The 20,200-nt window shown below is 61.4% G+C and overlaps 1 protein-coding gene across 1 annotated transcript in view; it reads left to right on the top strand.

The window, feature by feature from the left end:
- JPH3 (junctophilin 3) overlaps nucleotides 1–11,758 on the top strand; it is a 77,120-nt gene extending 65,362 nt beyond the window's left edge. Inside the window, exons 3-5 of the mRNA XM_045772776.2 lie at nucleotides 5,490–5,614; nucleotides 7,489–8,387; nucleotides 10,249–11,758. Of these exons, the coding sequence (XP_045628732.2) occupies nucleotides 5,490–5,614; nucleotides 7,489–8,387; nucleotides 10,249–10,329 (1,105 nt within the window). The 3' untranslated portion in view covers nucleotides 10,330–11,758. The remainder of the gene's footprint in view (nucleotides 1–5,489; nucleotides 5,615–7,488; nucleotides 8,388–10,248) is intronic.
- Nucleotides 11,759–20,200: the final 8,442 nt, after the last annotated feature.

Genomic DNA, 20,200 nt, shown 5'->3' with positions numbered 1-20,200 from the left:
GCAGCAGACCCCGAAACCCATGTCAGGTTGGGGAGCAGGTTTGGCCCAGAAAGCATGGGCACGAGGCCCAGTGTGGCGAGACTTGACGCGGGTGCTGGGGTTGCGTGTCGCAGGACCCCGCTCATGAGCAGGAGCCAGAGTCAGAAGTCGGAAGGCGGAGGGCCGCTGCAGGGGGCCTGGGAGGGACTGGCGGGTGGGGGTGACTGCTGATGGGGACGGGGGACTTTGGGAGGAGACGGAGACGTTCGAGAATTCGAGGTGATGGCCGCGTAGCTCTGTGAATGTGCTGAAAGGCCCCAAGTTGTAAAAGGGTGAACTGCGTGGTGTGTGGTGGGGGAAGGAGCGGGCGGTGAAAATGAGCCCTCTGGACCACGAGGCAGGTGTCCTGTTGCAACGTGTAAGACCCCTGACCAGGGCGTCTGCCAGGAGGGAACGGGTCAAGGGCTGGTGAGAGGGGAGTCCCTCTGGCACGAGCCCCCTTGGCCCAGCTCTGTGCACCCAGCACAAACCTCCCCCAGGCACCTGTTGCCCCCCCCCCGCCCCGGAGGCCCACTTGAGCCCCTCAGTTACCAGCACTGGTGACAGCGGGGTGCTCTGCGGTGACATCCTACAGGGGGCCTGGCCCTCAAGGAGTAACAAGGAACACTGGACTGTGAAGACAACCACATTCTGAATTGGGTGGGGAGGGTCTGGCCAAGCTGGAGACCCGAGAGCTGGGGAGCCCATCCCGGGTCACATGCCCCCATTTGTCTGGGTCGGGGCTGGTGCTGGCGGGATGCCCTCAATCCAGGGTGTGGGAGTGGGCTGCTGGCTGGCTGTGGGGCCTGCATCAGGTGCAGAGTGGACGGAAGGTGGGGCCTGTCCAGGACGAAGGGTTGCATGCAGAACAGCTGCAGGCCCGGGAGGGCGGGGGAGGAGAGGGCCGAGGACAGGGGCAGAGAGTCTCAGGTCTCTGGCGTTTGGTACAGTGGGTCTCAGAGCGAGGTCCCAGGACCACTGGTAGCATCACCTGGGAGCACCGGGAATGCAGATTTCTGGGGCAGCCGGCATTTCCAGTGGTGCCACACCTCGCACAGACCCTATTTCCCAAGGTGGTCACAGCCCCGGGTTCCAGGACGGGGGCGACCGGTCCAGTTCAGGTGCCAAGGGTGGAACTGGGTGGGGGGCGGACATGGGCCTGTCACCCTCCATCCTGTCACAGGCCTCTGCTGCCCGAGGTGGTGCGTCCGCGTCCTGCGCGGTCTCCGTGGGGGAGGGAGCCCAGCGCAGCAGGGGGCGGGGGCGCCGCTTCCTCCCCGCCGGCCCTCTGGGTCCCCGCGCTGGTTGTGGGGGGCGGGGGGCTCAGGCGCCCCACTGCTCACCCGGAGAGCTCGATGCCGGCCCAGCCCCGAGTCTCATTCAGCGTCAGCCCTGGTGACGCGCCGGGAGGTTTTCTCTATTAAACGCACTCTTCTTGATTCAATTTTATTTTAAGGCTGGCACAGCGTATTTTCTATGTGTGAACGTATGTATGTAAATACACGGACGATGTTGGTGAATTAACGTTTGTGGTATTTTTACTAAGTGAAGATGTGGAAAGCAAACAGCGGCCCCTCCAGGGGTGCGCACACCCTGCTCTCCGGGAGCGTGCCCCCCGCGGGAGGGTCCCCTGTGGGACGGTGGGGCCACAGCCCACCGTGCAGGCTGCAAGACAGCAGCGGAGCCTCTAGGCTCGAGGCCGGGAGCCCACAGGACAGCGTGAAGGTAGTGACCAGGCTCTCGCCGTCCGTCGGGGCCCAGGCCACACCAGCGCCGTGCAGCCGCTGCCCGAAGATGTGCGGTCCCACGGACCCTCCCTGGCAGCAGCCCTGGGTCGCTGGAGAAGGTGGGGGTGGAGAGCCTGGTCACTTTGTTTACAGGGTTTGGGACAGAAACAGAAGGGAGGCTGTTAGAGGAGTTCCTCCGTGGGAGAGGCTGCCGTGGCCAAGCCACATGTCCAGTGGGGACGGAGGACCTGAAGGGGTGGCTCCACATGCTGACACGCATGCCGCTGGGGCACGTGTGCAGATGCTTCCACACCATGCCCTGCTAGCCCGACACTGGGGGGACCGAAGCGCAGTCCCGCGAGGCGGGCGCTCGTATGACACACGCGCAGGCACGTTGCCCCTCTGAATGAGGAGCCCTCAAGGTCGCTGCTTGCTTTCACCAACACAATGTCTCACTGCTCTTCTGCACCTCCGACCCGGGAGCAGCCTCGTCCAACAGCGGGTGCGCGCTTGGCTGTGGCTCTAAGCACTCCTCACCGGCCGTCTGTAGCTGCCCATTACCCCGCGGCATTTCCTCCAGTGGCCATGCTCTGCCACCCGTCTTGGGGGGTGACCTGTCCCGTCTCTTGGTCCAGAGCTGTTTGGGCTCCATGTCCACCCACATTCACCTGGTTGGCAATGCTGCTGGGAACGGGGAGACCTGTCGTGACCAGGCAGCCGAGGACATCTCCATGATCTCGGGAGGGGGGTCTGGGTAGGGGTGTTGCCTGCCCTACGCCATCCACGTTCAACTTGGAGGAAGAACCACAGCGTAAGAGCCCCGGGCCCTGTCCCAGACCCTCGATGCTGGTCTTTGGGTCGTTTCCCCTGAACTCCCTTTGCGTGACCCCAGCAGACAGCATCGAGGGTCTTCCCGGGAAGCCTGAGGCCCCTGTGAGGCTGACCAGGTTCTTCCAGGTCCAGAGCCTGGCCGTCCCTCTCCTGAGCCCCAGGTTTGTGTCGGACGTGTGCCCCTGAATGGCACTCATGACGTTCCCCTGCTGGGCCTGGCCTCCAGGGAGCTCAAGGCCTCCGGCACAGCGTGTGCGCCCCCGCTCAGCTCCGCTGCTCTCCATCTGGTCTGCTCTTGAACAAGCTCACAGAGCAGCCTTTTACTGGAAGGCACTGGGGTGCGGGCCCAGTGAGTGCTGTGATGGCCCATGGGACTGCTCACACCAAGAGGCCTGGGCGTCTGTCCGTGGGCATTTCTCGACCTCGAGTGCCTCCCACCGGGCTTGGGAGCCCCCGTGTTCCCTCACCTGACCTCCATGGCTGGGTCTGCAGCCCGCAGCAGCATGGACGGGAGTGCACTGTGCGTCTGGAACAGGCCCTTCCCAGACGCGGTACACGGAGGTGTCCAAGAGGCTAGGGTGGTCATTGCCTGCTCTGATCCCCGGCAGACACACGCATCACCGGCTCAGATTCCTGGATGGGGGGCACCAGTGTCACACGCGGCAGCCATGTGCAGTCGGGCCCCGTGACCATGGTGGGTGCTTTGTCAACGCCAAATGGTCACGGAGAAGCCCCCAAGCTGGGGCAAGGTGGGAGTGGGGAGGGACTGCTCATGGGGATGGGCTTCCTTCTGGGGGATGGAAACATCCTGGAACCAGACGGAAATACTTCCTGCACAGTCCAGTGAACGTGCTTGGTGCCCCAACGGTACCCTTTTAATTCGTTAGGTGAGCTGCAGTTAAAAACGTGAGTCACAAGAGAACCAGCTGGGCAGGAGAGTCAGAGCAGACCCCCTGACAGAGAGGGCTGTGGGGAGGGGCTGGGCAAGGGGGTCACAGGGGATAAAGGGCGTGGGGTCTTGGGGTGCCGAAGGCATTCTTAAAGCGGTGCAGTGTGAGTGCATGCCATGAAGACCCCAAAAACCGCTGCATTGTAGACCTTAAATGGGTGAACTGTATGGCACGTGAGTCACAGCTTGATAGGACAGTCATTAGGGCAAACCAAACCAACTCACGGAACATTCTGGGGAAATCTGTATCATTTCCCCAGAGCCAAGCTCAGCCGCTGTGCTGGTCTGGGTGCATGTCGAGAACGCGCCGTCGGCAAGAGCACCCCTCCCCAGGGCCAGGCCGTCCAGCTGGGCCTCGTCTGTCCACTGTGTTCAGGCTGCGTGTCTTAGCTGCAGGGCACCACGGTCTGGTGAAGGCTGTGGTGAGGCCAGGGCAGGACACGGTGCAGACCAGAGCGTCAGGGGCTGGGCTGCAGCCCGGAGGCTGGGCAGGATGGGGCGGAAGTGGCTCCTCCAGGGCTCCAGCAGCACCCCGCCCCCCACGCGGGGAGGAGTCCTCAGGAAGCAATGACCATTTATCAAGTGATCTGTCCTTGGTGACAGGCTGCCCCTCTCAGGGACAAGCCATAGCTTATTGGTGTCTCCAGGGTTGGGATGCAGTGCCCTGGAGCCAGGACACTGGGCTGGGGAGGTGCACGGACACCTGGGCTCATCCTGCCTCGGGCACCCCGTCACGCAGAGGAGGTGGGTCTCGTGTGGGCTTCCGCGTGGAGACAACACGGGGTTGTCCTGCTGGCAGGTGCAAGGCAGCGTCCTCGCTGGGGTGTGGCGTCCTCGGGGCGGGGCTGTCGGGAGTGTGTGTGTGTGTGTGTGTGTGTGTGTGTGTGTGTGTGTGTGTGTGTGTATGTGTGTGTGGAAGAGTCTCCCATGTCAGGCCTGAGCTTAGGGACGTTAGGCCCCACACACGAGGGCAGTGCTGCCAGAGTCCGTGGGACCAAGAGGGTAAACTGAGTCCCAGAGAAGCACCTCCCCAGGCCACACAGGTCCTACAGGGCAGGGCCATGCCTGTGCTCCATGTGGCGGTCGCCCCCAGTTAGGAGCCGATGGGAGCTGGGCGTCCTCCCTGGGCAGAGCCCATGGGACGCGGACGTGATTTCTCTCAGCATCTGGAGACCACGTTTCATGCTGACTTGGAGAAATCTCTCAAGCTCTGTGCTGGTCCCCTGCACACGCCTGCAGGGGAGTGACGGGATGGTCAAGAAGGTCCGGTGGCCGCAGGTCAGCCCCTGCGCACCCCAACTTCCTTTCCCAGAGCCCCGCAGGTGCCGTGGGACAGAGGCATTTGGAGGCTGCCCCGGTGGCTGCTGGGCTGGCGCTGGCCTGGGAGGCAGGTCTGGCTCCGACACAGGGTCCAGCCCTGGCAGCCGCTGCCCGCCCTGGGCCTGGAGTCAAGCCTGGTCCCGGGGAAGGTGTGTTTTGTTCCTTACACCCTTGGACTTTCTGAGAGCTGGCTGGTCCGGGCATCAAGCCTGCCCCGTTCCCGCTCCAGAGCCGGGCCAGCCCGTTGCTCACCACACCCACAGGTGTGGCTGGGTACCCCAACTGCCTGCCTGGGCAGGCCAGCATGGACCAGGCTCCTGCTTGTGTCTGGAGGCTCAGAGATGCGCTGGCTGCGCGTTTTGTCCTCTAGCGTGCAGACACGACACTGGGCAGGATGGAGGCTCCTTCAGGAGGACCTGCTGCTGGACCGGGCTGAGCCCTCCTGCGGGCGCAGACATCCGTCTTAGGCCAGGTCCTGCCCTCGCTGGGGTGCGCCCTGGGCCCGGAGGCACGGGCAAGCACTCAGGCCGGCTCTTTGGGGGGTGGTGTATTGGCTGGATGAATGAATGCACGGGGTCTGGAGGCCATTGGCCCTCCACCTTGCTTCAAGAGGCCTGACCGCCCTCCCTGCCTCCCCCTGCCAGGACCTCCCACTCCCGGGCCAAGGCTGAGGCCGCCCTCACCGCAGCACAGAAGGCCCAGGAGGAGGCACGCATCGCCAGGATCACTGCCAAAGAGTTCTCGCCTTCCTTCCAGCACCGGGAAAACGGTGAGTGTGCCTCCCAGCAGGGGCGTCTGCGTGCGGGGCCGCGGCACACGCCTCCCTCAGACATGCACTTCGGGGTGCGAGGCTGCAGCAGCTCCCCACCCCCCGCCCCTGCGCTCTGTCTGTGCGCCACTCCTGCTCTCCACAGAGGGCACTGTCCACGCACCCCCCGCCCTTACCGCTCTGTGGTTCTAGAGCTTTCTTCTGGAACCACTCTGTCCAGTCCGGGGGCTATCGAGCTCACTGAGGAAATAGGGCTTCAGTGTTTACACTGTATGAACCGGGGCCTGGGACGCATGGGGGCCGGCAGGGGGGACAGCGCAGCTCTCACACGGGCAGGAGCTACAAGCCACTGCACCGCAACCAGGGTCCAGCTGTGTCTAGCCCGTGAGCCCTGATACAGCTCGGGGCAGAAGGAAGCCTGGAGCAGGGGTTAGCGATGACCAGACACTGGAGAGCCCACCCTCAGGCCGGACTAGCTGCCCGCTGCCCCCTCCCCCTCCTCCATCCTGGTTAGGACCCAGGAGGGAGCAGAAGCCGTTCTTCCCCGACCACCCCAAGCTGTCCTGGAGCCCATGGCTCTAGGCCTCCCTGGCAGGGGTTCCGGCCTTGCGGGCAGCCCAGAGAGGCCAGGCCTGCTTCCGGGAGGCAGGAGGACCCAAGACAGGGGACACGGGTGTTGGGAGTCCAGCTGTGACCCTACCCCATCGACCCTGGTTTGGACAGTGATGCTGCCAGGAGTGGCTTGTGCTCTGGAACTAATCTTAGCTGAGCATTGGCTCCCGGCTGTCGGCACCGGCAGTCGAGGTGCTGGGGCCGAATGGGAGGGCGTGGGGCCTCCCTCCTGTGTACGGAGTCCACAGTGCAGCTGACCAGCAGCCTCCTGGCCTTCCCATGGGGCGTGGTATCTGGGCTCCCCTGGCCCGAGGTCATCCCAGGCACAAGCAGGGCAAGGCAGGGGTGTGATCCCTGGCCTCCTGTGGTAGGGCACCCTAGGGACCCCCATTGAGGGGGCCAGCTCTCAGGGCAGCTGCTTCAGACCCTCTGTGCTTGCAGGGGTGCACTGCCACCCCAGCCCCCGGGCCCTCATGCGCCAGATGGGGTGTGTATGGACTTGGCGAGTGGATGGGGCTGACCAGTCACTCAGCCCAGCACTCACAGGTCTGAGGTCCCTACCCCAGGACCCCATGGGCCTCTCTCAGACACCCTTCTGTGGAGTAGCCATGACGACTAAGCCGGTGTCTGAAGTTCGGCCTTGTGCTGCTCCCTGCTCTCAAAATCCCCAGGGGCAATAACGTGCCACATTTCTCCTCCACGAACAGAGAGCTGGGTCCAGCCCCTGCCAGACCGTGGGGGCCACATCTCCGGCAGCCCTTCCGGCCCCAGCTCAGAGGCTCCAGCAGAGAAGTGGAGAGGGGAGACCACTCCTGTTCTCACACACTGCACCCAGGGAGGTCCTCAGACCTGTAGCAGGCCACCTAACACAAGAGGCTTCTTTCCAACTTTAGGAGGAACCTGGGGTGGGGGACAGAGGACCTGAGAGCATGGGGCAGGCCGGCCCATGCATTTGCATGCTGAGCCCTGGATCTCTTGTGTGGCTGGGGGGGGGGGGCGGACCAGAGCCTCTGTCCACCGTTGCCCCTTGGGACCTGGTCACCCTCAAAGTGCCCGTTGGGCTTCGGGTGATACACAAGGGCTCTGGGAACCACTGTGCCCACACCCCACTGGTGAACGGCAAGTGCCCTAGCTCTGGCCGCTGCCCCCCACGGCCCAGGCCCCATCCTGGTCTCCTGCGGTCCTCTGGTGAGATCAGGCCTCAAGAGACACACAGGGTCTGAGTAACCCAACCTCTGTGTGCTTCCTGCCCCTCCATAAAGGGCTCGAGTACCAGCGGCCGAAGCACCCGATTTCCAGCAGTGACATCGAGGTGGCCTCCACGGGGACGCCCCTGCAGCAGGAGAGCCCCGAGCTGTACCGCAAAGGCACCACCCCCTCGGACCTGACCCCCGACGACAGCCCCCTGCAGAGCTTCCCTGCCAGCCCCACGGCCACCCCACCCCCGGCCCCTGCCTCACGGAACAAGGTTGCCCACTTCTCCCGGCAGGTCTCGGTGGACGAGGAGCGAGGCGGGGACATCCAGATGCTCCTGGAGGGCCGGGGAGGGGACTATGCCCGCAACAGCTGGGGCGAGGAGAAGGCCGGCGGCTCCAGGGGCATCCGCGGCAGCACCCTCCGGAGCAGTCAGCCCACGGACGACTTCCGCTGCCGGGGCCCGGGCCACAAGCAGCCAGGCAACCCCAAGTCGCGGGAGCGGCGGACGGAGTCGCCCCCCACGTTCTCGTGGACTTCCCACCACCGGGCCGGCAATCCTGGCTGCGGGGCTGCACAGCTGCTGGAGCTGGAGGAGGAGAAGCTGAGCAATTACGAGCTAGAGATGAAGCCCCTGCGGAGGATGGACTCGTACGTGCAGGAGGCCCAGCCCCAGAAGAGACGCCACAGCAAGGGGGGGGCCTGCCGCGGCCTGGGCGACGATCCCCGCGCCGACGACCGGGGCTTTGGGGCCCAGAGACTGCGGTCCAAGTCCCAGAACAAGGACAGCACCAGGCCGGCCCCCTGTGCGGAGCCCGCGGTGCAGAGGCTGGAGAGCCTGCGGCTGGGGGACCGGGCTGAGCCCCGGCTGCTGCGCTGGGACTTGGCCTTCTCCCCGCCCCAGAAGTCCTCCCCCGTGGCGCTGGAGTCGGACGAGGAGAACGGGGACGAGCTCAAGTCCAGCACGGTGAGTCCTCACTGGCCACTGGCGGCAGGCAGCGCCCTGCTGCCTCCAGCTGAAGGGGGGCTTGGGGGAGCGGGGGGTGGCGGTTCCTTCCCCAGAAAAGGGTCCCTCCCACTGGAAGCCTCTGTGGGTGATGGGGTCCCACCTTCCTTTAGGGCCAAGGGAGGGTTACTCCCAGGCTTGATCCTAGCAGCAAATGCACTTGGGTGGTCTCGAAGCTCCCAAAAGAAACGGGGCTGTAGTGGGATTCCATTCCCTGCACACACACCCCCGGCCCCAGGAGGGTCCACCCCTGCTCTGGTAAGGAAGCCTCGCTATCACCGGGTCCAAGGGCAGTCCCGGGTCCTGGAGAAGAGCACGGAGGGCCAGCCAGAGCCACTGGGGCATCAGGCTGGGGACCAGCTCAGGACTGTTTTGTCCAGGCCATACCTTTTAACTTGGGGGCCAGGCACTGGGCCCTCCCACGATGCCCACTCTCATGGGCAAGGTGGACAGAGGATAAAACTTTGTGAAGGCCGTCCAGGCCAAGGCTTCCCTCCCTACCAGAGCTGCAGTTCTTTGCACGTAGCCTGAGGACACAGCCTTCCTGGCTCACCTGACACGTGGGGCGTGGCTGCGATCCCGGTCACCACGGCCAGTGGGGGACACTGGGGCTCACTCACAAGTCCTCGTGTAAGCTCACCTCCCCTGGCAGGCAGCTTGGAGGATAGAATAGAGGCCCTGGGGCTGGACTGTGTGGGGCCGGGTGGGTTCTCACAGGAGGGACCTTCTGGGACCCTTCACCTGGAGGGGCAGCCATGTCCTGCGCCCCGGGCCAGACAGCTTCTCAGCCCCACCCAGAGGCTAATGTTCCCGTGCGCTCCACGCTGCAGTGACGGCAGCAGCCCGTGAGGGCCTGGCCCGCTGCTGGAGTGCCACATACCTGCCCCACAGGGCATACCGAGTCTTGGACACCTCTGGGACCCACAGTGCGGCCAGGCAGGGTCATTGTCCATGCTTGTCCCTGGGAGGAGCTGCTGCTTGGGGGCAGGTGCCTCCCTTGAAAGCACTGGGAACATCTTGTGGGTGGGCTGGTTCCTTAGTGCTCCTGCCTCCCCGTGCCCCGATCCCACCGGAGCACAGCCCTAGGAGCAGCCGCTGGGGAAGAGCAGCTTGTGCTCACAGGCCTGGTCGCTGGGGCGGCAGCCGGGAACGAGCACGCCTCTGCGGCGTGTGTACCCACGTGCCTACACGGTGCACGCGCGGTCATGCTACGAAGCAGGACAGTGGACATGGGTGGCAGACATGGGAAGAGGTTCTCTCTGTGGCCGCCTGCGCTATGTTGGTGCTGGGAGAAGCTCCCTGCCTCCAGCGGGCACATGTTTACTCCGCTGGTGCCCCTTGTGCAGCACGGGGGCCTCTGCACCCCTCAGCACGGACGCTCCAAGGACAGTCAGCCCAGGGAGGGGAGTCTGGGCCCAGGCACTTCGGGGGCAGGAAAGGCCTGCAGGCAGCCCGAGGCTGCACGGGGACAGCACGAGGCCCAGAGCCTGCGCAGCTGACGGGAAGGAGGGGGTTTGCTGAGAAGCCTGTTTGACGGCTGGGACATCAGCGGATTGGGGGGGCTCAGGCTGAAGGCTGGGGCCGTTCTGGGTAGGCCATACCGGGAATCCCAGGGACAGTATTTTGTCCTAGCTGCTGAGGACGTTTACTTAAGGTGATCCAGAGCTGGAGGGAACTCCAGGACCAGTCACTGCAGCCCAAGAAGCAAGGGGCCCCTCTCCTGGACTTGGGCCACCACCCTGGCTGCCGTCTCGGAGCTCCTGGTTGGGGGGTGGGGCAGGCCAGACACGGGCTCACCTCTCTCGTCCTCCTCCCGCTGCAGGGCTCGGCTCCCATCCTGGTGGCCATGGTGATCTTGCTCAACATCGGAGTCGCCATTTTGTTTATTAACTTTTTCATCTGACGGGATGTCGCGTTAGCAAAAACAACGGCTGGTGTACAAAAGGGACGGATCGTAACTCGGGACGGCCCAACGACCACTTCTGAGTCTTTTCACAGAACATGATTGGGTATTACTCACAGTTTGCCTTTTTTTCTGGGTAATGTTTTTTGGATTTTAGCCAAAATTCTTTGCTTGTATAACACGATGCTGTGTGGCATGGCAGAAGGAGGCCAGCACGCCGACCCTCCAGCTTGATGTGGAAAGGAAAGGGATCCCAGCAAATCAATGGCCAAAAACAAATGGCCACAGTCCTCGCCGCCATCACACCCTGCCTGGGACTGGAAAAGGAGGCAGCCGGAGGAAGACCCCTGCGTGTGCGGCTGAGCCGGTCCCACCAGCCCTGGCAGGTGGGGAAGCAGCCGCTGTGAGGCTGAGTGTGGGAAGCCTGCTACCTCTGCTTTTCGTCCGGGTCCTGGAAGAGCGAGCGGGTGACGCGTACCGGCGAGCGGCAGGGGGGAGAGGGCGTGCCGTCCTGCCCGGCAGCAGCCTGGGCCTCTGTGTTCAATCTGTGCCGTGTACTTGAGAAAGCAGGGACCTGCCGCCTCTTCTCTTCTTCCCCCCAAAATGCCACACCCTGCCCTCTGCTCCCTTTGGCCTTCACGGCGAGGCTCCCTCCCCACAGAGTCTGAAAGCAAAGTCCTTATGTTCCCCCTTCCCATCTGCCCCCCCCCGACCCCCGGGAAGCAGGGCTGCGGCTGGGACAGGGCAGGCAGCGCTGTGGGTTCACTTAGCCATCACAGCTGGCGCCGAGTGTGGCATTTCTACACTTGGCACGCAGGAGGTGTACCCAGGCTTGCCTGCCCCCATCAGACGTCATGGCAGTGACTGACATGGCCCTCAGCAACATCATCTTCTCTCGCGGTCACTAAGCACACGGGTTTTCCATCTTTGTTGGCCCCCAGATACGCACACTCCTTCCAGAAGCCTAGGTCATGGTGCGGAGCTGGTGTGGTCCCAGGACAGGAATGTGGGTGGAATCCAGTGGCTTGAACGTCCCTGAGCAATCCTAGCCTGTCCCTCCCCCACCCCATACACCACGTACCTGGTTTCAGTCAGATCTGCCTTCTCTACCAGAGTCACTCCATCATCCAAATGAAAGAACAAGGTCCCAGAATGTTTGGGCGCTGGAGCCACCCCTGGCCCGTGCGTATGGACGTGTCTGTGGGGCACGGCCACATCCATACGCAGGCCTCCGCGTTCGCGCCTGGGGCGGTCCTGACCGTGAGCCCCCCACCGTGCTGGGCACAGCCCGGCTGTGGACTCTGCCTCGCTTTGCTTATGTTGAGCTGTTTCTCTGCTGCCTTTCAAGCAGATTTCTTTACTACACTGCACTGGATTGCTATATTTTTAACCAGAAATAAACTCAAGATTAGAGCATGTTCCAGCTAAATCCAGTTTTATTTTTTCTGTTCTACATCCACTCCCCATTTCCTCTCCTTTTGGCTTAGTTTTGGGGGGGTCTTTTTTGGGGAGTGGGGACCTAGGCGAGCGAGGGTCTGTAAAATACACTGCGGAGAATGCTGCGTTCTGGAGAAAAGGAGAGCTTTTGGTATGTCATCTTCCCGTTCTTTTTTACTACCGTTTGCTGCGGACCTGAGGTGACCTAAATAAAGACTGCTCCTTGCAGCTCAGAGTCCTCCGGGCCAGGACACGGGTCCTAGATTCTGTTTGCGACTGTCTGTAAAGATGACAGACTTGCGTGCATTCCGGTAACGCCGCAACACACAGTGGGGCCTAAACGTGCAGGTTACACACACGCACACGCTGACCCAGAGGAGCTCAGAGAAATGCGAGTCACCGCCCTGTTTTGAAAGCAGTAGTGGTTCCGTGACGAGGGGCGCGTGTCCCGTGACGCATCCGGCCGCTGACACCACAGCTGTGACACCACACGGCCCATCCTTTCCCTGCACGCTCAGGGAGTTCCCTGTGGATTCCACCGAGACCACAACATCCTGGGTCTTAGAGACTCTAGAAGCTGACTGTGCACTGGTTTCCCCACTGATTAAGGCCCAGGCAGCTCAGCAGGGGGAGTGCTGCTGCTCCCCTGGCTGGCTTTTCCTACTGGCCCAGAGCCTCAGGTCCCGACAGGTGCCAGTCCTCCTGTGGGGCAGGGCAGCTCACCTGCTTCTCCCCCGCGTGTACCTGGTGGGCGCGCATGCAGAACGCTCCCCGCGGGAGCGTCAGGAAGGACAGGCGTGCGCGTCAGGGCCGGCCCCCTGTGGTACGAAGTGTTGGCAGAGCAGCCTTGCAAGAGTCCTTTTCTCCCGTGACAGCGTGTTCTGTTCCACACTCTAGCTGTGAAAGCCGGAGGCAGAGAAACGGAGTGACTGGAGCTCCTGAGCCCAGGGCCGTGGGGAGGGGGGCAAACAGGTCACCACTCCATGCCCAGCTCTTGCCACCCTCCCCGGGGTGAGAAACCTGCACTCACACCTCACCCTGAAAGACCTGGGAAGGACACTGTGCCCTCTGGGGTCAGCAGGTGAGCTCGTGTGTGCCCACAGAGCACCTGTTGCATTTACCAGAAACGTGAGGAAACTTACACGGCGGGTTACTCGTGCTTTTCTGAAATTTGCTCAGTGCCTGTAAAGTGCTTGGATAATTTCAAGCACGTGAAAAATTATCCACGCTAAGCTTCCTAATCATTAGCACATGGGATTCCCAAAGACACAGAGCAGGGATGCAATGCAGGAGCCTAATTAACAGGAAGAGGACATCGCCGGAGGAAACTTCCAGGTAGCCACAGAAGTGCGACACCTGTTCCCAAAATCACTCTCCCCAGAAGTCCACAACCACATTTACCGGCCAATAAACTCACGTCCTTGTTGAAACGACTGCACGGGCTGTGCACTCACACACACTGTAGGATAACGGGCTCCTTGCCACTTGCGCCAACCCAGATTCCCCAGCGAAGCAGGTAGAACACAGGTCAGGTCTCCGCAGCCACCCCTTGGGGCCCGGGTTTGGTGCCCACACCAACAGGTAACACAAACAGGGCAGCCCCACATCCTGGTCCTAAAAGTCCTCCCTTTCAAGAGTCCCAGTCTGGACGATCCATTACACAGCCACCCCGCTTGAAACCAAAGGACATTGCTGAAAGCCCAGTGCTGATACAAGACGTATGGGGCTTGATGTGGACGAACACCTGGGGGAGTGAAGGAAATAAAGTGGTGGTGTTCCTCGCAGTTTTTAGTTTGGGCTTTTGGCCACGTTTTTTTGATCCCCTCCTGAATCAGCGCCAAGGTCCCCACTTGAGGCGGGTCTCACTTGCACCCACAGGGGGACACGCCTCAGACGCCCACAGCGCCTTCCTCCAGGGGCAGGTGCGTCCTTCCCCTTCACAGACACAAGACGACACCTCTCACCCCTAACGAGAGGGCCCACCTCGGCTCTGGATGAAGCTCACTTTCCTCAACTCCTGTGGGTCTTGTCTTCCGGTTTTTCTTGCCTTTGGTCTCAGAAACTCCACATAAAGGTGCCTACTAGATTTTAAGCCTCTATGTCCACAGCCACATGTGCTGCCAGGCCCTACAATCCACGGCCAGCACCAAGTAGAGCAGACAATGGCTCACGTTTCCATGGTGTCCTGCCTCGGACAGGATCTGCTCACGTCAGTTAAGCGTAAATGTGAAGCAACAGGACCAGGATTCCAGACAAAAAATAAGGAATAAGGGTGAAGTGTGCTCTTGTCAGCAAACTCAAGGTGTCTTGCTAGTTTCGTTCCCGGCCCAGGCCTGGCCACGTGTCACACGCTACTGTCAGTAAGCAAAGACTGGAAAAATGATCTGTCCCCGAGATCTATTCCTGAGAAGTGTCGCTAACTCAGCCTTAAAAGCAGCAAGAAAAAATACAGTTACCAGCGTTCAAAAACAGAAAGATGACGCTGTATTTTACGGTCTGAAAGCTCTGGGGACCAAGGGTCGCAGACGCAGAACGCCTCCGCGGAAGAGGGTCCCCGCGGAAGAAGGTGGGGAGACGCTGGGCACCTCGAAAAGCCGCCGACAGGAGACACCAGCACGTGTGGCGCCCGGACAGTGAAAAACTGTCCCGGCTTCTCCAAAACTGTGGCCCACGAGCTAGGAACAAAGGGTGCTTTCCGAGTCTGCCTCTGCATGAAACCCCAACACGGAAGTGCCTGAGATATAAGAGGGCAAACATGGGTTGTTCCAGCTTGTTCCTCGACCTCTGGGAAGCAGGCAGCCCGCTGGGGCAGATCGCATGATCGCGAGCAGCCCGTGGGCACTCTGGGTGTGCGGCCCGGGCCCGGGGCTTCAGGGGACGGCAGAGCAGGGAAGGCGGAGAGCAGCACACCTCATACCTACCTCACTTCTGTCTGCCCCCACCACTCCCACCTGCTGAAGTCCCAGACACACACCTCACTGCTGTGTCTGCACACACCGTCCCCGGCTGCCCGCGCGCCCCCCCATCTGTGCCGCACGTGCACGCAGGTCTCTGGCTGAGCCACCACTGCTTGGTGACACGGGGACGGTGTCCGCCCAAAACCACGAAGAGCAGGAGGCCCCAAGGGACGGCAGGTCGGGTGTTGGCTGGGCCCCTGCTCCCCTCCACCGTGCCGGCAGCACCCGCCCCGGCGATGCATTCCACCCCTGTGATGAGGATCAGAGATCAGCACGCTTAAGATTTCTAGTCCCTTACGATCAGAGTTACCGTCCCCCAGCGCTTCCCACGTGAGGACACACGTCACAGAGGAAGGGCTTTCCATCACTGTTCAACCGTGAGGCCAACAGCACTCCCGCCGCCTGAGAGGGTCTCCCTCCCTAAACACTGTCAGTCCCCAGGGCAGCCCACCGTGCAGCCAAGGGCTCTTCATCAAGCCGCACCCGCACCACCTGCCCGGGTGCACCACCTGCCCGTGAAAAGGCAAGAGAGGAGTGGAGGGCTGCCCTCCAGTCCCCCAGCCGGGCTTCCACATGGGGTCGGCTTCGGGGAGAAGACGGGTCTGGACGCAGGAGGTGGGGAGTCTGTGCCGCGGCCCCAGCCCGGGACCCCAAGGGGGTCCTGCTCTACTCAGCACCATCACTGCCACCACCAGAGCAGCGTGGCCTGCACTTTGAGCCCTAGGCCCGCTGGTGGTGGGCGGGCCCTCGTTGCAGGACGCCCGGCACTCAGCGGCTCACACATGGGCGGGGGTCCCCGACCGCCGAGCTGCTGGGGCCTCCCGTGCACAGAGCGAAACCCGACAGCCGGACTCTGCTTATTTGCACCATTCACCACGTCCAAAGAAACACCACCCGCTGTAGCCTGACTGAAACAAAACCGCCACAGCCCTCACCACCCGGTGAGCGGCGTGTGCACCCTGGCCCTCACACTAGACAGGAGACCACTCACCCTGACACAGATGCCTTCCTGTGAATTTTAACATAAACCGGTCTCAATCTGCATTTTCTTTTCCCACTTTTTTCCCTGGTGCATGTAAACTTTAATACAGTGCAATCGTTTGTGCATTGACAAAAAGGGAATGTTGACTATGTTTTGATTTTTCTTATTGATGAAGCGGCTAAAAATGTTACCTCGCCATTTTATCTTTTAGCTGGGAAAAATAGCTTGGTTACTTACAAAATGAAAATTAAATACTTCTCCTTAATGAATGTAACACTCTAAGTCATACCGTTACTATGTATTTCACTATCTGAAAGCAAGAGACACTGTCGAGAGTTGAAACAATTTTGCTCCTTTTAGTAATAAACACCATCATTTGAAAACTCTGGGTCCCTTGCATCATCTCGTTACAGACCAGGGTCTTCACTGAAATCTCCTAATGCCAAAATTTTGAGACGGAGAAACAGAATTCTTTCTCCGGACAGAGCCAGTGCTCCCCTGACGGCAGCCCTGCAGCCTCGGTCTTGGGCAGGAGGGGAGCCCAGCCCGAAGCGCGCCCGCTGCTCCCCCAGCCGGCCCCACCAGCCCCACACGCTCCCCTCCACAGGCTCGGCCCCAGAGGCCTCACGGGATCGCTGTGCTAAACCCAGTTTGATTTAAGCTTCTCATGGGGGAACTTCCTCGCCTTTCTTTCCGAAGAGAGCTTTTCCCGCCTCAGGATCCCCCTCCACACACCTGGGTCTTCCCCGGCCGGCCTCCCCAGTCCAGAGCCCCGGCACATGGCTGCCGAGCTCCACGAGCTGGTCTGGTGCCGAGGGTCCCCCGCCTGCTCGGCACCGGGGAACCAGGCCCGGCACTGGCTATACCCGTGGCAGCTCCTCAGGCCCTGATGGCTTACGTGTCCTCGGCCACTGGCTGCGCCGGTCAGTGCCTTGGCTTCCTGCTGGACACCGCGGTCAGACCGCCCGAACCCAGCACTACCAAAGCGCTCCCGCAAAACAGGAACGAAGACGCCTCTGCTCTACACTCAGGAGGTACCTGGGCCAGGAAGACAACGCTGGTCTACGGTGACCAAAGGCATGCGCACAGCCCGCTTCCCAGTTCAAAACACCCGGGAAAGCAGCAGTTACTAGAAAGCTCCTTCAGTCTCGTGGAAGTAAGCAGTGGCCAGCAGATGGATTTCATGCTCGCTCAAGCTGAAGTGGGTCACGTCCCCCCCGCGCTAGGGAGCAGCTGCCCGTCCCCAGCCCCCAGTCAACACTCTGTCACCTCTTCCTCACCCCGACACACGTGGGGGGCTGGTTCCCAAGTGTGAACCTCACTTGGGTCACCCGATCTGAACCCAACCTTGCACTGAAATTCCCCTGGGTGGAGGCCTGAGGGCCCCTCTAGCCACAGGGGACAGCCCTGAGGAGACGATCTGTAACTGGCAGGCCCTGGCCGGCCTCTGGCCCCTCAGTGTGGGTCTGCTGTCAGCTAGCGGCTGACTCCCTGCTTGTACAACTTGGTAAAGGACCCAAAAGGTGTCAAACTGCAACAAATAGCACTCTCCTATCTTTCAGAGACAGACGGAGAAACACGTGGAATGGTAAGGACCACCAAGCTATGGTGGTAGTTCCTGGACGTTTGTTCCATTCAAGCCAACCCCAGAAATCTGCCATCTCTGGCCAGCCCTTTCAAATCCATCTTCCTGCAGCATGACCCAGAGAGCCGCTTAGCCGCCCCCGGGGCTTGGGGAGGACGCAGAGTCTTCACACTCGAAACCCCCACGCACCCCAAGGAGCTCTGCTGGTGTCTGAGAGGGCACGGCCAGCGGATGGGTACCGTAAGAGAAAGGGGCAGAACCCAACAACCGGGCCAGTGGTACAGGGGCTTACCAACAACTCAGCAAACCAAGGAACAGACAAGATGTGCGACGGGAGGGCCCTTGCTAACCTGGAATATAGCTGTTTCCAGCTGTTCTTGCTCCAACAATGCAGGAAATGCAGGCCTCGGGCTTCCTACTGGCCACTCATGCCCACGGTGGCCATCAAGGTGTCCAGAACGTTCAGTCACTGGCAGACAGCAGGGTAAGTGTGCTGGTCCTGCTCCTGGGGGGACTCTCGCGATCCTAGAGGGCATCGCTGTCTCTCCCGCTGCTCAACACCTAAGGTGTACCTGTCCTGGTGTTTCTATCACAGCAAGCAAGAAGCAGAGACAGCTCCTTCTCTGGAAGCCTGTTAATTTATTCTCGCTGGCGCACTCAAACTGAGTGTTTTAGCAATAACCCTATGGACATGACAGCAAAACAGAGACTATTTGTATGAGGAGTTTCTTCAGGGGATTTGCGAGTTCTCATTCAACTTGGTTGATTAAAAAATATCCTCTTCGGGGCGCCTGGGTGGCACAGCGGTTAAGCGTCTGCCTTCGGCTCAGGGCGTGATCCCGGCATTATGGGATCAAGCCCCACATCAGGCTCTTCCGCTATGAGCCTGCTTCTTCCTCTCCCACTCCCCCTGCTTATGTTCCCTCTCTCGCTGGCTGTCTCTGTTTCTGTCGAATAAAAAAAAAAAAAAAAAAAAAAATATCGTCTTCCCTCAAACCTGCTCCATCATACAATCAGTAACACACTGGCCTCTGACAACAGAAAGCTGAGGCGGGGCCCACATGCTCTTCCAAGGACCGCCTCTCAGAGCAGCTGCACAGCCAGTGCCGAGTGCCACGTCCCAGGAGTGGGCAGAATGGACACCAGCCGTGGCATCCCACCAGCCATGCCGGAGGACCTTCCAGCGAGATTCCAGCCCAAGTGTCCGAGGAAGACCGGACGGCCCCCGCATCCCAGGGAAGGGCCACAAACATGCCACTGAAGCCAGAGCACCCAGCTTTTCTACCAAACCCAGCCCGTGTCGACCGAAGGGTGCTGTGCCGCCCGGCCCGCGGCCTGGCCTCTCTTGGACAGCCAGGGCCCCCGCGGGCACTGCCCCCAGAGTGGGGCTCTGGCAGGCAGACGTGCAGACAGGCTCCAGTCAGGGGACAGCTTCCCGTCTCTAATCTGCGGTGAGAGCCCACCCCCTCCAGGCTCCGTCCCAGAGGCCGGCCACTCTGACTGGTGAGCTCACACTGTCAAAGCTGGGGGGGGGGGGGGGCCGAGTAGCGTGAGAAGGCTGGGGGAGCGAGGGGCCGCTTCTGGGACAGGTCAGCCCCTCGTCCTTCCATGAACACCCTCCCAGGCCAGGCCCTGCTCTGCCACAAGTGGGGACGGCCACTCTTGTCTATTAGCGTCCAGGCAATGACAGGATGGCCTGTCCCAGGGAACAAATGGGGTGCTGGCCCTGTCACTAAAAACACTACATTCTCATGGTAGCAGACACTTAAGATGAAGAAAAGTACCAAGTGTGACTTCAAGGCCCAACTTCCAACCCCAATTATACAATGAAAACTGGTCTCCAGCCACGCACCCTGGAGCAGACACCTGTCTGTGCGCAGACACCACAGGCTGCCGTGACGGCCCCCACTGCACGGGTGCTGGATGGTGGCACCACGTGGAGACAGCGGGGTTCCCGACCTCAGGCTTCCCATCCTCCCGTCACTCTGCCGCTGACAGCCTGGCGCCGGAAAGGGGAAGGGCAGGGGTGGCTCTAGCAGCTCCTCCTGAAAGGCCAGTGGAGCAGCTGCGTCATCGGGACACGCACTCAGAGCCCCCCGAGCAGCCAGCAGCAGAGAAAACGCAGAACTGCCAGCCAACAGGAACTTTATTTCCAAGACGGACAGAGACACAAAGTGTGGCAAGGTGGGCTGCCACCCACAGCTTCCAGAGATCAAGGCTGGGACCTCCAGACCGACAACGTAACATCAACTAGGACGTGCGGCTCCTTGTCTGGCCAGAGGGAGACGGCCCACAAAGCACCCCATGTTCTACTTCATGTTCGAGGTGCCGCCTGCAGCTGCAGCGGGGGCGGGGGACTCGCCTCCGCACCATTGGCGCAAGCAGGGCTGCACAGAACACCAGCTCTGCTGCAGCTTCGCCCCAAGGCCGGTTTATCTTACACCCAGTGATGCTGAGGGAAGGCCACTGCACCTCACTCGGGTTAACTTCCGGCCCAGTGCGGGGCTGGGGGGTGCTCAGGCCGAGTCGTCACACACAGTGTTTGCCAGGGCGTGGGCTGCCCTCTTCTCGGCGTGGGGCCCAGCATGGTCCAGGGTGAGCTCCACTCGATACTGCTCGGGCCCGGGCAGGCCGTCTGCAAGCCGCTGGGCGGGCAGCACCGGGGTGTGGGAGCTCCCCCGGGGGGAGGGAGGGGGCAGGAGGGAAGCATGTTGAGCCCAGGATGGAGGCCTGTGTCAGGCAGCTCCAGGGGCCACCCGCTCACCGCCTGAAGGGGCGAGCACGGGAGCACCACATTTACAGAAATCACACGGCGAGGGCACTCTTCCCTCCAACCAAGCAGCCAGCACAGTGCCGCTCAGACACACTCCCATACAAACGTTCGTTCAAAAACTGAAGCCTGCCTTGACA

Source organism: Ursus americanus, chromosome 21 (genome assembly GCF_024610735.1).
Source record: "Ursus americanus isolate L20-20 chromosome 21, mUrsAme1.1.p, whole genome shotgun sequence".
Lineage (NCBI taxonomy): Eukaryota > Metazoa > Chordata > Mammalia > Carnivora > Ursidae > Ursus > Ursus americanus.
This window is presented reverse-complemented; position numbering and strand designations above follow the sequence as displayed.